Consider the following 13,045-nt stretch of genomic DNA (forward strand, 5'->3'; position numbering starts at 1 on the left):
CTTCAGAGATAAGCGAGCTGGTGATTCTTATCTCGAAAACGACTTGAGACTCGCGGACATAAGAGAGAAAGGATAAGAGAGAAGATTAAAGTAACAATGTCTGAGACTGAGAGATACCCAAATTTGTGCACCTTTGTATGCACCCTTCACCCCCGGGCTCGTTTTCAAGATAAACAAATGTCTTATATTTTTGTTCATGTCAACAGGCTGCTCCCACTGCTATATTTACATAAGAGAATGTGACATCATATGATCCTGTCAATTTAGTAGTAGTTTACGAAAACAAGTCCCTGCTGTACAGAAAAAAAACAAAAAACATTTTAGGCAATTCAAATTCTTTTTTTGTTCTAGAAAACAACTGAATATATGTTACGAAGAGTACTTAAAATCTTTGGTTACAATATATATCAACAGCATTCTGCACTGAATACATAATTATATTAGAAAGATAAAAAAAAAGGACTTAACACACCACAATACTCATTCACCGGCTGTGTTTTATGAGCCAATTTGAGTTCTCCAATTATAAATGACAAGTTCACTTATGAAAAAAAATAACGCTTTAAGAAAAACAAAAAGGAGCATACAAAAGATCTTCTATAGGACGAGTATTCACAACGCTAACATTTTCATGTGCCATAAAGTATCGATCAAGCACCCATCAAACTATAAAGATAACTAAATTAAAAAGCAAAAAAAAAAACAAAAAAAAAAAAACACTAGGGATGGGTGTTTGTTTGGTCCAAAAAAAAAATGCAGAAGGGGCACATGATAAAATGGGCTTCACTGCTTTGCACCAGGGTGCTTGAGGGAAGTGGCTTATGAGGAAAAGCCCACCCTTGGTCACCTAGGTGTGCTGAGAAGTCTGGCAGGGCGTCCGATATGTCCTTTCCTTAATTTTCAAACATTTCAAAGGTAGCAGATAGGTGCACTTGTTGTGTCATAGACACGTGCTTGGTATCTTATGGTGCTGCTGATTTAGTATGTTCAATAAAATTTTAATAATAAAAAAATATAAGTAAACAGGAGAAAAGAATGTCTTCCTATACCTAGCTGCAATAAAAATTCAAAGACAGGTGACCTAAACGGCAACATAAAGTTGTGGAATCATGAATTTAAAAATGGTCATCGAAGCCAATAATCCTGCTATAGTCACATTTTCGTGGCACCATAAAACCCTAATGTCCCAAAGTCAATTGCTGTGAAAAACGTCACATTATTCATGCTTCCTTAAGTTCGTCAGTATCAAGACCTTGCAAATGAACAAATACAAATATTGAAATTAAAACTTTGTTGTAACATTCAGAAAGATTAATATGGCCTGAGAGGGAACACTCACCACTTTCCCATGTAAAAACTCCCACATGCTGCTTTAGAGTTTGAGAAGAACGCCACAGTCAGTGACAGGAAAGAAAGATATACAGGCACACGTGCATGAGTAGTAGTCGGAAACCGAGAAGGAAGGCCACATAAGATGAATTCAGCGACACAAACATAATGCAAAGCAAATACTAGAAACTAAAATCTCTCGTAAGAGAAAATCTGTTTGATCTTTCAACAAGCTGGAAAGTTCATAAAACTGTTAACCACTATCAGATAAGGTAACCCAACTTGAGGGTATATAATAACAAACTAAGTTTATATGTGTTTGAACCTTAATTAGGCATGTGTGAATAGTGGTTGTTGGTTTTCAATAGAATGTGAATAGGTGAGCGGCGTTTGTCAACTTCCGGTTCCCCATGAAATTTTGTTTCACCGTTGACAAACGACGACAATGAGCTGCATGCCTGTGCAAGCATAATTCTGAAACCTCCAGACTTTAGTTTTCCGAACCATGCTTAGACAGGCTTGCAGGTCATCGTCGTCGATTGTCAACAGCTAAACAAAATTTCCTAAGGAGCCGGAAGTTGCCAAACGCCGCTCACCTATTGAATGGCCATGTCACTGCAACCATCTTGAATAAAATGAAACAATTAAACATATTCAATCAGCAAACTGCTAAAGCAAATGCCCCAATTAGAAAAGGAATATGATGACTATAATAGGTAAAAAAAAAAAAAAAAAAGAAAGTCGCTTACAACCCCTTGTAACCGAATTAGAGTGCAGCTCTTGAGGAGGAGGAGGGAAGGGTACTGAGGGGAGTGTATACCCCTCCTCCCTCCTCACCTCCTCATCCTGCGTGCTACTCCTCCCTCCAAGCGGCGTCGCCGTCAGTGTAACCATGAGGTCACGTGACCCTCATGAGCTCATGTGACCCTTGTGACCTCACGGGGGTTACGTGACATCGTCGGGGTCGTGTGTCGACGGGGGTCGTGACCTCACGGAAGTCATGCGACCTCATGGGGGTCGTGACCTCACGGGAGTCACGTGACGTCATCAGTGACGTCATCACGATAACGTCATCCTCATCATCACGATGACGTCACCAGTGATAACATCATCAGCAACGTCACTGATGACATCACCAGTGACGTCATCGTTATGATGACGATAATGATGGGGATGACGTCATCGTGATGATGTCATCAGTGACGTCATGCGTCCCACAATGCACCGCGCGGTTATGCCGACGCCGCTCAAGCCGGAAACGGGCGCTTAAGAGCTGCTCTCTAAAATTCAGAAAGCAATTTTTGCTTGCTAATGCTGATATTGCATGGTGGCCCATGTGCCAGTTGAAAATTCCCATTAGCTTTCAATTGGAATTTTCCCATTGGTACCAATAAAGTTTTCAGACAACTAATTAGTCAACCAATAAGAACCATTTGGAACCCATTCAGGTTCCAAGTGGAAAAATAATTCCAATTGGTGAGACCCATCGGCCTGCGTGCTTCCAGTTGGAACCTACAAAAACCAATTGGTTCCAATTAAAACCAGTTGGAATTCTAATTAGATCTAATGGGAATTTTTAGCTGGGAGGTAATGTTGTGATATGAAATCGGCAATTCACCTTCCTTGGCAGAAGTGGTGCCCCTTGTTGGAGACTAGATTAGACTCTAAAATTATGTTAGACTCTAGTTTAGGTTAGAAAATTTCTACCAAAAAATTTTATAACCATTAGAGAATTTCTTGGTAGAAAAATCAAGGAAAGAAAAGACACCAGTAGGAAGGTGAGGGAACTTCTTTGTGCTAGCTTGGGGGAAAAATATAAGCCACAATGGGCACTACAGCGATGTTTCAGGAGCTGAATCTAGGTCAATGTAGCTCAATGGATGTAGCGTCCTCACTTTAAGGAATGTTCGATCGCACTCACTTGTGCCATGCCCATGCAGCTTGATAGCGAATAACTCTCAAACCGGTGGTCCAGAAAAGTGTCGGTAACGTTTTAATAAAGCTTTCACATGCCCCTTTCAAATGCTTCTAAATTTATAAAGCATATTTATGTTTTGTAAATTTGTGCAAAAATAGATAAATAACTTGGGCTAGAATAAATATACCATAAAATCCCGAGATGCCCAACCCCCAAAAAGATAGCCCACCCCCGTTTTCGGCCTGATTTGCTATATTTTTTTTTAAATACCGAAAGATAGCCCACTATAATAGTAGTGTTAGCATCAATGATGGCCGCGGCGTAAATGCGGCTAGTTCGCTATGGTGAGATATTTCAGCGAACATTGCTGGACTGGGAAGTACAGTCATCTTTGCTTCATTGCCCCTCACCACTATAAAAAGCTTGGAAGGGACACGACCTAGAAATAGCAATTTTTTAAAACATTTCTTGATTGTACACTCAAAGTTAGCCCACTTCATATTTTCAGCCGATTTGCTCTTGATGTTAGGTGGGCTATCTCTCGAGATTTTACGTAAAGTATTTTTGTATAATCACTGCAGTACATATAATCTTATTTTGTATGTGTACCTCGGGGAAAATTTAAAGTGGTATGTGCTACAAAAATGTTCTGCTAGCAACCATATGGGACCGCTCTGATTAAAGCTCTTCCAGTGCAAATCCCAGGTGGTTTCACCTACAAACCACTTATATGACTAGACCTAGCTGAAAAACAAATTTTTAGACAAGTGATACACCCGGACAACAGGACCTTAAGATATACTTTTAAAAAAGATTTTCAAATCTGCGTATTTGCCCACCCCGACAAGCTTTTCATACCAAAGACATGCTTCGAAAAAGTGGCACTTAAAACACCACCACTCTGGATGTTTTGTTTAGGAAAGTGCATTCAATAGAACTAACTAGATAGACAAATACTATTTAATATAAGAAATTTCCCCAAGATCACTATTTGTTTCGATACTGAATAAAATATCCTGATGTATTTTAGTTGATATCCAGAAGTTTTGAATACTGGCACATGCCTTGACACGTACATTAGAAGCTCATAAAATATGTCTTTGTAAACATAAACAAGAAAAAAAGAAACAGCTATTTTGTTTTGTTTGATCTGTGATGAAAATTGCATTCACAAGGGCCTGTGAATAAACTGAAAAAAATGTATGCTAGACTCTCCTTAAAAGAGGTGCCCATTGGATAGTTTAATTGATACCTTGTCTAAAAATTAAAAACAAGAAAAAAGGGAGCACTGTCCAAGGCCTGAACTTACTTGTTTTTCGACTGTCTCATGAACTGCTGAATTTTCCTAGCGGCCTGGTGCTGACGCCGCTGGGAATACGTGCGCCTGAAACAATGCAAGGGTGAAAAGCTTGGTATGACAAACAGATCCTAGCACTTTCTTGCCATAAATAAGTCATGAAATTTTCAGTTTGAATAAGAAAATGCTGAGAGACTGTAACAAAACTACAAAGCTGGCTCAAATTAGGAAGTAATTACCATAGAATATTAAGCGAGACCCTTGATAAAAAAAAACTTTAGAAGAGTGCCAGATGTAACTAGAAGTTCCGTAAATGAAAAGTGAGGAAGAACGTTTTGCAACTCGTGGTTTCACAATGTTCTCCCTCACCTTCCACTTGTTGCATCCACTTGAGGGAGGGTGGAGAATTCTTTCAAAACTATAAACTGACTATTTATAAACGCTCAAATAACAACATCTCAATATCTGAATAAATTCCCAGAAAGTAAAACTCTTAAAATGTAATCTGCTCATGATTTTGGAACTCCCGATTTCCGGACTATAGCACTTTTCTGAGGATAAACTAGGAGTACTGGTTGTATTTTTACCCAAACAAACAAACAAACAAACAGACACGTGCACACACGCAAACAAACAAACAAAAGTGAACATAAAAAAAAGTACCGACGTATCATCAGGTTTTTTTTGTGCACATCCCCAAGTGATTTTTGACCCCGAATATGACCTTTTTTACACAGACATGACCATGTGCTGCATGCACACTCCTTTTTCCAGTACTGGAACTATGCTCTGCTCAGGAATAATGGTGTCCTCTTAACATCGTGGCTTTTCTTTTGAATGCCCTCAGGATCATTAGAGTCGAATACGTGATACTTTGATCTGATATTAAAGGTAATAACCCTCAGTCTGGTGGCTCTATGCAATTTCTTGTTGCAGCTTCCTGCCTTTTTCACCCATAAGCTACTACTGCTCAAAGTTCCTGGAGAAGCTTTAACAAGGTACAAATCCTTCACTAGTACCAAGCCTCGTGAAAGACAAAAAAGCCCACAATAAAGACACTAAGGTAAATTTAATATTAACTTATGTTGGAGGGATATAGCGGAGATATTTGATTGTTTTATTCATAAATTTTGTTCTTTATATAAAGAGTTTCATATTTCGAAAGATAGCACCCCCCAAAAAGTCTAGAAAACTGTGGCGTTACCAGAGATACACTAAAAGTGGTAGCAAAGAAAAACAAGCCTTACGAGTGTTTTCTGCACACCAAGATTTAGATACGCTTAAAATATTTAAAAAGTGTCGGAAGGAGATAACCGCTGTATTAAGAAAGGCAAAAAGTTCTTATCACTATAAAATATTTCACAATGAAAATAGAAGTGGCATTATCTGGAAGAAATTATTAATATTTTAGATCAAAACGGTCAAGAAAACCTTATCAAAGAACTTGTAATTGAAGGGAAAACAATGACTGCAGTAGAATTAGCAAATAAATGTAATGATTTTTTTATGAATCTATTTTTTCCTGTTCAAATAGCAAGTGGTGATTTCTGTTTACCTCTACGGATCACAGAAAATTGTTTCTTGCTTCCTACCGATGAGAGTGAAGTACTTTCGGTGTTCTTAAAGCAGTAAATGTACCGATTTTAATAGAATACAGGTGCAGCCGGTAAAACACATGATTGACATTAGTATATGCCCTGTCTCATGCATATTTTTAATTTGTCGCTCTCAATTAGCATTTTTCTTAAGGGTATGCAGATTGTGAAGGAAAATGTTTTTATATAAGTCCGGAGATAGAAATAATATGTCAAATTACAGACAGATTTAAATCTTGCCCGTTTTTTCTGAAGGCTCGGAGAAGATTACACATGTGAGAGTTTTTAATTTTTGTGAAATAAACACGATACTTACTGATTCTGAGTGCTTTTGTAAAGGTCGCTCCACAGAACTAGCTTTTCTACAGCAGAAAGAAATTATCCTAAACAATATTCAAAACAAACTTCTAATGTTGGGGATTTTTATTGACTTCTCGAAAGCCTTTGACCGGCTAAATTATAAAATTCTAATAGAAAAACAAAATTTTTAAGGAATTCGAGGGCATTCTTTAGCACTACTAGTTGAAAGCTATTTAAGCTGTTGGAAGCTAACAGTAGAAATAAATGGATTTTCTTCTGTACTGAAACCAGTACAAACGGGGGTACCTCAAGGTAGGGCCTTGGGACCACAGCTTTTTAATTTGTTTATAAATGATATAGTTGACATTGCAAATAATACCTCATTTGTCATTTATGCTGGCGATACCAGTATATTTGTTTAGGGAACAATATTGATAGGTTAGTTGCCCGTGCACACATTTCCGTAGAAAAGCTAATCAGTTTGTGGACTGTTTCCAATTCATTAAAAATAAATTAAAGTAAAACAAAAGCCGTTATCTTTAAATCAAAAGTTAATACTATTGAACTCCTTGGAAGTTGAATTTGCAAGTACTGCTAAAACTTTAGGCGTAATTTTTCTCAAACATATGTTATGAGACTCCTATGTTTAAAACCGTATACTTAAACTCTCGAAAATTGTAGGTATTCTGTATAAACATAGCTATATATTATCATCTAGTGCAAAACACTTACTAATTAATAATGCATTATTCAATTCAAAAACCTTAATAAACTGTATTTATTGCAGAAGAGAGCAGTTCGAGTCGCAGCTAATACCGTACGTCATATTACACACACACTGAACCACTTTCTTCATAAAAAAAAAGTAATAAAAATACAAGAATATTTAAAATATAAGTTTGCGACAGCATACTCAGCGTCCCTTAAATTTTTTAACTACCCATTACCACAAATTTCTAAACTAAGTGTCAAAATATTGTATATGAGGTATGTACAAACCTGTTTTGGTTTCGGTAATGCAAACTTTTGGTACACCCTATGATAGTGCTGGATCCTTGAGATTATATCGTCCTAGAACAAACTACAGGCTTCGAATGGTTCAGCATACACTACCAACAGTGCTAAGCTTTTTAAAAGACCAAAATGTTTGTCTTGGTACACTTAATAAGAAAACAATACACAAAACATTCACCTCGAGCTTTTAATATTTTCTTCTGCATAGCACTGAGTGTTCTTCCATCTTTTCATTTAGTATTATTGTTTCCTGTTGGCCGATCTGCCAGTATGGGGTAGGAACTTTGTCAAGCTTGCAGCTTTTTTTCCTGCCTCCATCACCCATATGTACGATGGGAGTAAATCAATGATTCGAACTGAATATTCTAGCCTGCATTTTGTTTTTTGTACCATAGCAATATATCAGCCTCGAGAGGCAGCCACAAAATTGAAAACCCCTAAAACAAAGAAAACTAATTTTTTTTAAATGTTTTGAAACTCATTTTAGTCACAATACTGTTCACGTCGAAACTGACTAACAAAATGGCAGTACGATGGACTCCAGGACAAACATGACGACAATGTCACACCCTAGAGCCTAGAGTCTCATATGAACTCTGTCTACTGTCATATCCCGAAAGACGCCCTTCTCAAAGACAACCCACTCGTATTTTTGACATGATTTGCTTAAAACACCGAAAGATAGCCCACTTCTAGTAATTGCAGTTCCCTGGCCAATGGTGACCTCGGCCGAAATGGGGTTAGTTAGCTATGGCGGGAGATAAGCAAACACCGCTGACTGGGAAGGACAGTTGTCTATGCTCCATTGGCCCTCAATGTAAAAACAAGTTTGACAAGTCATAAAAAAAAAAAAAAAAAGAGCATTACAATTTTTTTTTTTTTAAGTAAGTTTACTCCTTATTTCACTCGATTTGCTCACACTTTTAGTTGGGCTATCCTTTGGGATCTTACTGTAGTATATCTCAGGGGTTTGGGTCAGCACTTCACGCATAGCAAACAAGTGAAACATATCTCATATACTAGGAACATTGCTCTAGGTACAGCTATAGCACCCAGCGGCGTAGACTTTCCATTTTCCCAAGGGGGGGGGGGGGGGGGGGGCGGGCTGAGTTCTTCCGGGGGGGAGGGGGGGGGGGTGCTGCGCGTTATTTTTTCGCCAGAACTGAAGATTGAAGCAAATGAAAACACGGTGGAATTCCATTTCCCATGTATTTTGTCAACAAAGGCAAAGTGCGCGTTATTTTGTTACATGGCATGTAAACAGCGTCTCGGTAAGGATCATGACCCAAGCCCAAGGGGGGAGGCTCTGCCCCCCCCCCCCCTCTTGGATTTTACCAGGGGGTCACGAGCCCCATTGGCCCCCATAGTCTACGCCTATGATAGCACCTGTCCTGTACCAAGAAAGTCATTAGCGCCAATGTGGAAGGGTTGTAACCCCAATCCTCGCATGCCATTGTGTACACAACTATTTCTCGAGCAAATAAACATAATTACAATCACAATCTGCCCAACGCAAACGAGAAGCGAGGAATGTTGGCACAACTTGTTCGCACAATTGATGCCGGAGAGCCGGCGTGCGCTCCGGGGAAGCGAGCCCACCTGAAAGCCGAGGCGGTGGGAGTGCCCTCTCTGCTCGACAGGGCGGCCTGCCTCCGGTCGTCTGCATAGCCTCGGTGGTAGAAACTCTGCACCGAGGGGGCCCCCGAGCTCTCTCCCTCGGGGCTCTTCTTGAAGCGCTTGTGCTGCTCGCACCAGCCGGGGAAGCTCTCTGCAGCCGCCTTTGTCATCTGCTTGTAGTACATGTACTGCAGAAGGGCATCAAGTGGAAACGGTACGATGAGCGATGTATCTCATCATGACGACATATCCCGTATGGGAATGCTTTAGGCACATAAAACTACGCTTCTTTCTTCAAGATTCATGCTTCAGCGTTCTTCTCTGCTGCTGCCACAATACCATTGGCTGCAGAGATGCGCGAGGCTATAGCCACACCCAGCTCGTTTCTTAGGCCGTCAGCGACTATATTATATATGCTTAAGTTTTCTGAAAAGTACTGCCACAGTTAGCATAGTTTCTGCACTGCTGCAGCCTCAAACTGTCGGAGACAGAGGGTGAAAGGAGGTAAGAGAACACCAATCAAGGAGAAGGGGAAGTGAAGACGGATATAATCTTGACATACTTTTTTCACTGTTGGATAAAGTACATCTAAAAAGTACTTAAACTAAAGTAGAAAGTAAAGTAGAAGTTATGTACCTCCAGCAAACTAGCAATTGTACATAGGCGTGGAGTACTTCAAGTAAAGTACCATAAATACAATGTACTTTCAAAGTAATGTACAAGTACTTTCTATCTTTCCTGAGGCCCTTTCATTTCCTATACAGTGTCTTTCTCTTACTGGTATGGCATTGCTTTAGAGGTAACCAGGGGTCCACCAAATGGTGTAAAATTTTGGATGAAGTCAAGTGGCCTTCCAACTTCTGAATTTAGTGCAGCTTGCACTGGCTTGCACCCAAGGGGGTTAAACATACTAGGAGAGAGCATGATGTCAGCCCTGTAGCTTCTGCAAGCAGTCCTCTTGTGGAGGGGTGTCCTCTCCAAATATTATTAACCTCCTCCCTTGCACTTACTGTGTGAAAAGTAGCGAAAGTTTGAAATGCTGTGGAAAATTCACCCTCGGCACAAACCGTACGTACAAACCGAGCAATGCGTCGTCTGCCATTTCTGGTGAGAGTAGAATATCCCACCCAGTATTTCTCCACAGTTGACAAAGTATCATTTTGTGATACAAATCTAACGAGACAAAATTTGGGGAATGTACAGTCGGCAGTTGCACTTTTCTTGGAAAGTACCAGAAAATGTATTTTAAGTACAAGTATGTACTTTATTTATTTATTAACTACAGTTCATCCATAGCAAATTATTGTAGGGCCGTGACTTACAGATTAACATACACAAATAGAGAATACAACTCAAGGATCTGCTACACCAACAAGATACACCACACCAGCATAGGACACAAAATAAGCAACAAAAACATTAACATTGAATCATCGAAACACAGTACATGCACACACAAAAAATCATCTATTATCACTCCACTTTTTCGTATACAAACAAATAAAAAATAAATGCATAGCTACGTTACTTACAACATCATAGCACGCTTTCACGAAAATACTGCTTCAGAGCACCTTCAAAGTTTCCAACGGGCGTGGTAACTACGGCGTCCGGGAGTCCATATAGTCTATTGATTTATTGTACGGGCGAAGAAAGATGATTTAAAAACGGATGTATGGCATGTTATTTCGCGTTTCTTTCTGGAGTGGTCTAGTGTACAGGATATAAAGGTAGGTACATTTAAATATTTTATTTTTATCTATACCAACTCGTTCGTGAGATATTTGATTTAGAAATGAACACCTCGATAATCTTTGACATCATTCAAGAGAGTCCCAAGAAAGGTTTTTTATAATACAGTAATGCTGACACTAAAATGATAAGAGTTTGTGACAAAGCGAGCAGCTCGATTCTAAATCGCTTCTAGTTTATTAATTAGTGTTTTAGTGTCAGGATCGCATAGCACTGCAGCATACTCTATAATAGAATGCACATTAGAAGTTCCTTAACAATCCTGGAGCGTCTCTGAAATTTCTTTTGATAAAATTAAGGACACGATCGGCTTTCGTAGTTACCATTTCAACATGACTATTCCATGTTAGGTTAGATGAAAAGATAACACCCAAATATTTCACGGCCGTCACCAGAGCAATCTGTTCGGTATCTAAATAAAAGTCTCTATGTAGGTTAAATCGTTTCCTACCAAACCGGGTGCAACTGCACTTAGCAACATCATTCTCCATTTGCAGCGCCAAGAGATTATCTTATTTATGTCGACCTGTAGGGCAGTGGTGTCTTTCTGGGTATTTACGGTCCTATATACAAAACACAGTCGTCTGCGTACAACCTAAGATTAGAAGCGATGTCAGAGGCTATATTATTCATATAGATTAAAAACAAAAGTGGACCAGGCCTAAAACCAATCCCTGCGGAACTCCGGATATCACTGAAGTAAAATGATATTCAGAGCCATTAATGACTACCTTTTGTGAGCGACATGTCAGATAATCCAGCACCCACCCAAGAACACTGTCGGGTAATCCTACTGATGAAAGTTAAAGGAGCAATAAAGAGTGTGACACAGTATCAAAAGCCTTCTGAAGGTCCTCCACATTTCCATTGGGTTAGTTTTAATCCTTCCACCTCAAGTAGAGTAAAAGTTAGACCTGGCAGATACAGTCAACCTGATTCTCAGAAGCAAATGAAAAAAAAACATTGTAGGGGAACTCAACCAACTGAGTGATACAAGAAAAGCCTGCTCTAAATTCATGTTGAAGAAACTGTTTGCTTGTAAGTGGCGAAATATGTTAGAATATATGATATGCTCAAGTGTTTTGCAACACATGCTGGTAAGAGAAATGAGTCTATAGTTTAAAACCTGCAAACGAGGACCATTTTTATGAACTGGGACAACATTCGTCGTTTTCCTCTCTAAAGTCAGTTTCTAAGTGATAAAGACAAACTGAACAAAACAACAAGATATTTAGCGATAATGGGTGCACAAGGTTTGACGATATAAGAAGGAATGCAGTTTGGACCAATGGCAGTATTTGCTCTCGGCTCGGAGAGAAGTTTCAGGACGCCCTCATAGGGTACCAAAATGTCTGGCATTGCTTAAAAAAATGCAGGAATTTGTTTCAGGAAGTGTGCATGGTTATTGTGGGTGCGGAGAAAACGGACTGGAATTGTAACTATTGAAACGGTCAGCTTTTTCAGCATCGTTAGTGACATAACCTTGTTCAGTCGAGATAGGTGGGATAGTACTATATTCCTTGCCATTAGATTTAACGAACCTCCACATTTCCTTTGGGTTAGTTTTAATCTTTCCACCTAGAGTAGAGCAAAAATTAGCCTTGGCACATTTCATTTTCAACTTAATTTCATTCCCTATTGTTTCTAGCCTGGTCAGAAGTTCACCCCTACCCTGATTCAAGTACCGACGAAAATAAAGTAAAAGTTTTCTAAACCTCCTGAAGTAGTACTTTAAGTACAATGTATATTTAAAGTGCTTCCTAACACAGTATTCTTTCTGAAAGCTCTGGAAAAGATGACCTATAACGTTGCAGACAACCCAAGCCGAGAAAGACAATAGACGGAGGTAAAGACGGTAAGGCATGTTTTGTACCCTTGGAGCTTGGGGTTTGTCAGTTCCTAAGTGACAAAGAAAGTTTGTGTGTCTAAAAAGAAAGTTCTAAGTCTAGTAGAATTGTCAGCTGTAGTATTTTAATTTTTCAGGAGTTCTGTACACACTACTTAGATGGCGCCACTGTTTCACCATTGCACCGTGTTGTCAGGGTTGCGTCCCGGTGGTGCCCTACCTCCATGTTGTTTACCATTAATAAAGAGAGTTACGCTTCAACCACCGACCGCATCGGACGCGTCTCTATCTCCTTCCGGGGCTCTCGCGCCCGGCCCGCCGGTCACCACTTCGGCATGTGAGACCCCTCGTTTTTCCGCAGGTCCACGCAGGCATTG

At 39.5% G+C, this 13,045-nt stretch overlaps 1 protein-coding gene across 1 annotated transcript in view; it reads right to left on the minus strand.

Annotated features, from left to right (window-relative positions):
* The window catches only part of LOC8053885 (calmodulin-binding transcription activator 2), a 955,024-nt gene that overhangs the window by 10,615 nt on the left and 931,364 nt on the right, over window positions 1–13,045 (minus strand). Inside the window, 3 exon segments of the mRNA XM_042290892.1 lie at window positions 1,340–1,370; window positions 4,557–4,631; window positions 9,053–9,258. Coding sequence (XP_042146826.1) covers window positions 1,340–1,370; window positions 4,557–4,631; window positions 9,053–9,258 — 312 coding nt within the window.

The sequence above is a fragment of the Ixodes scapularis genome, unplaced genomic scaffold (genome assembly GCF_016920785.2).
Source record: "Ixodes scapularis isolate PalLabHiFi unplaced genomic scaffold, ASM1692078v2 PGA_scaffold1__304_contigs__length_218370807, whole genome shotgun sequence".
Classification (NCBI taxonomy): domain Eukaryota; kingdom Metazoa; phylum Arthropoda; class Arachnida; order Ixodida; family Ixodidae; genus Ixodes; species Ixodes scapularis.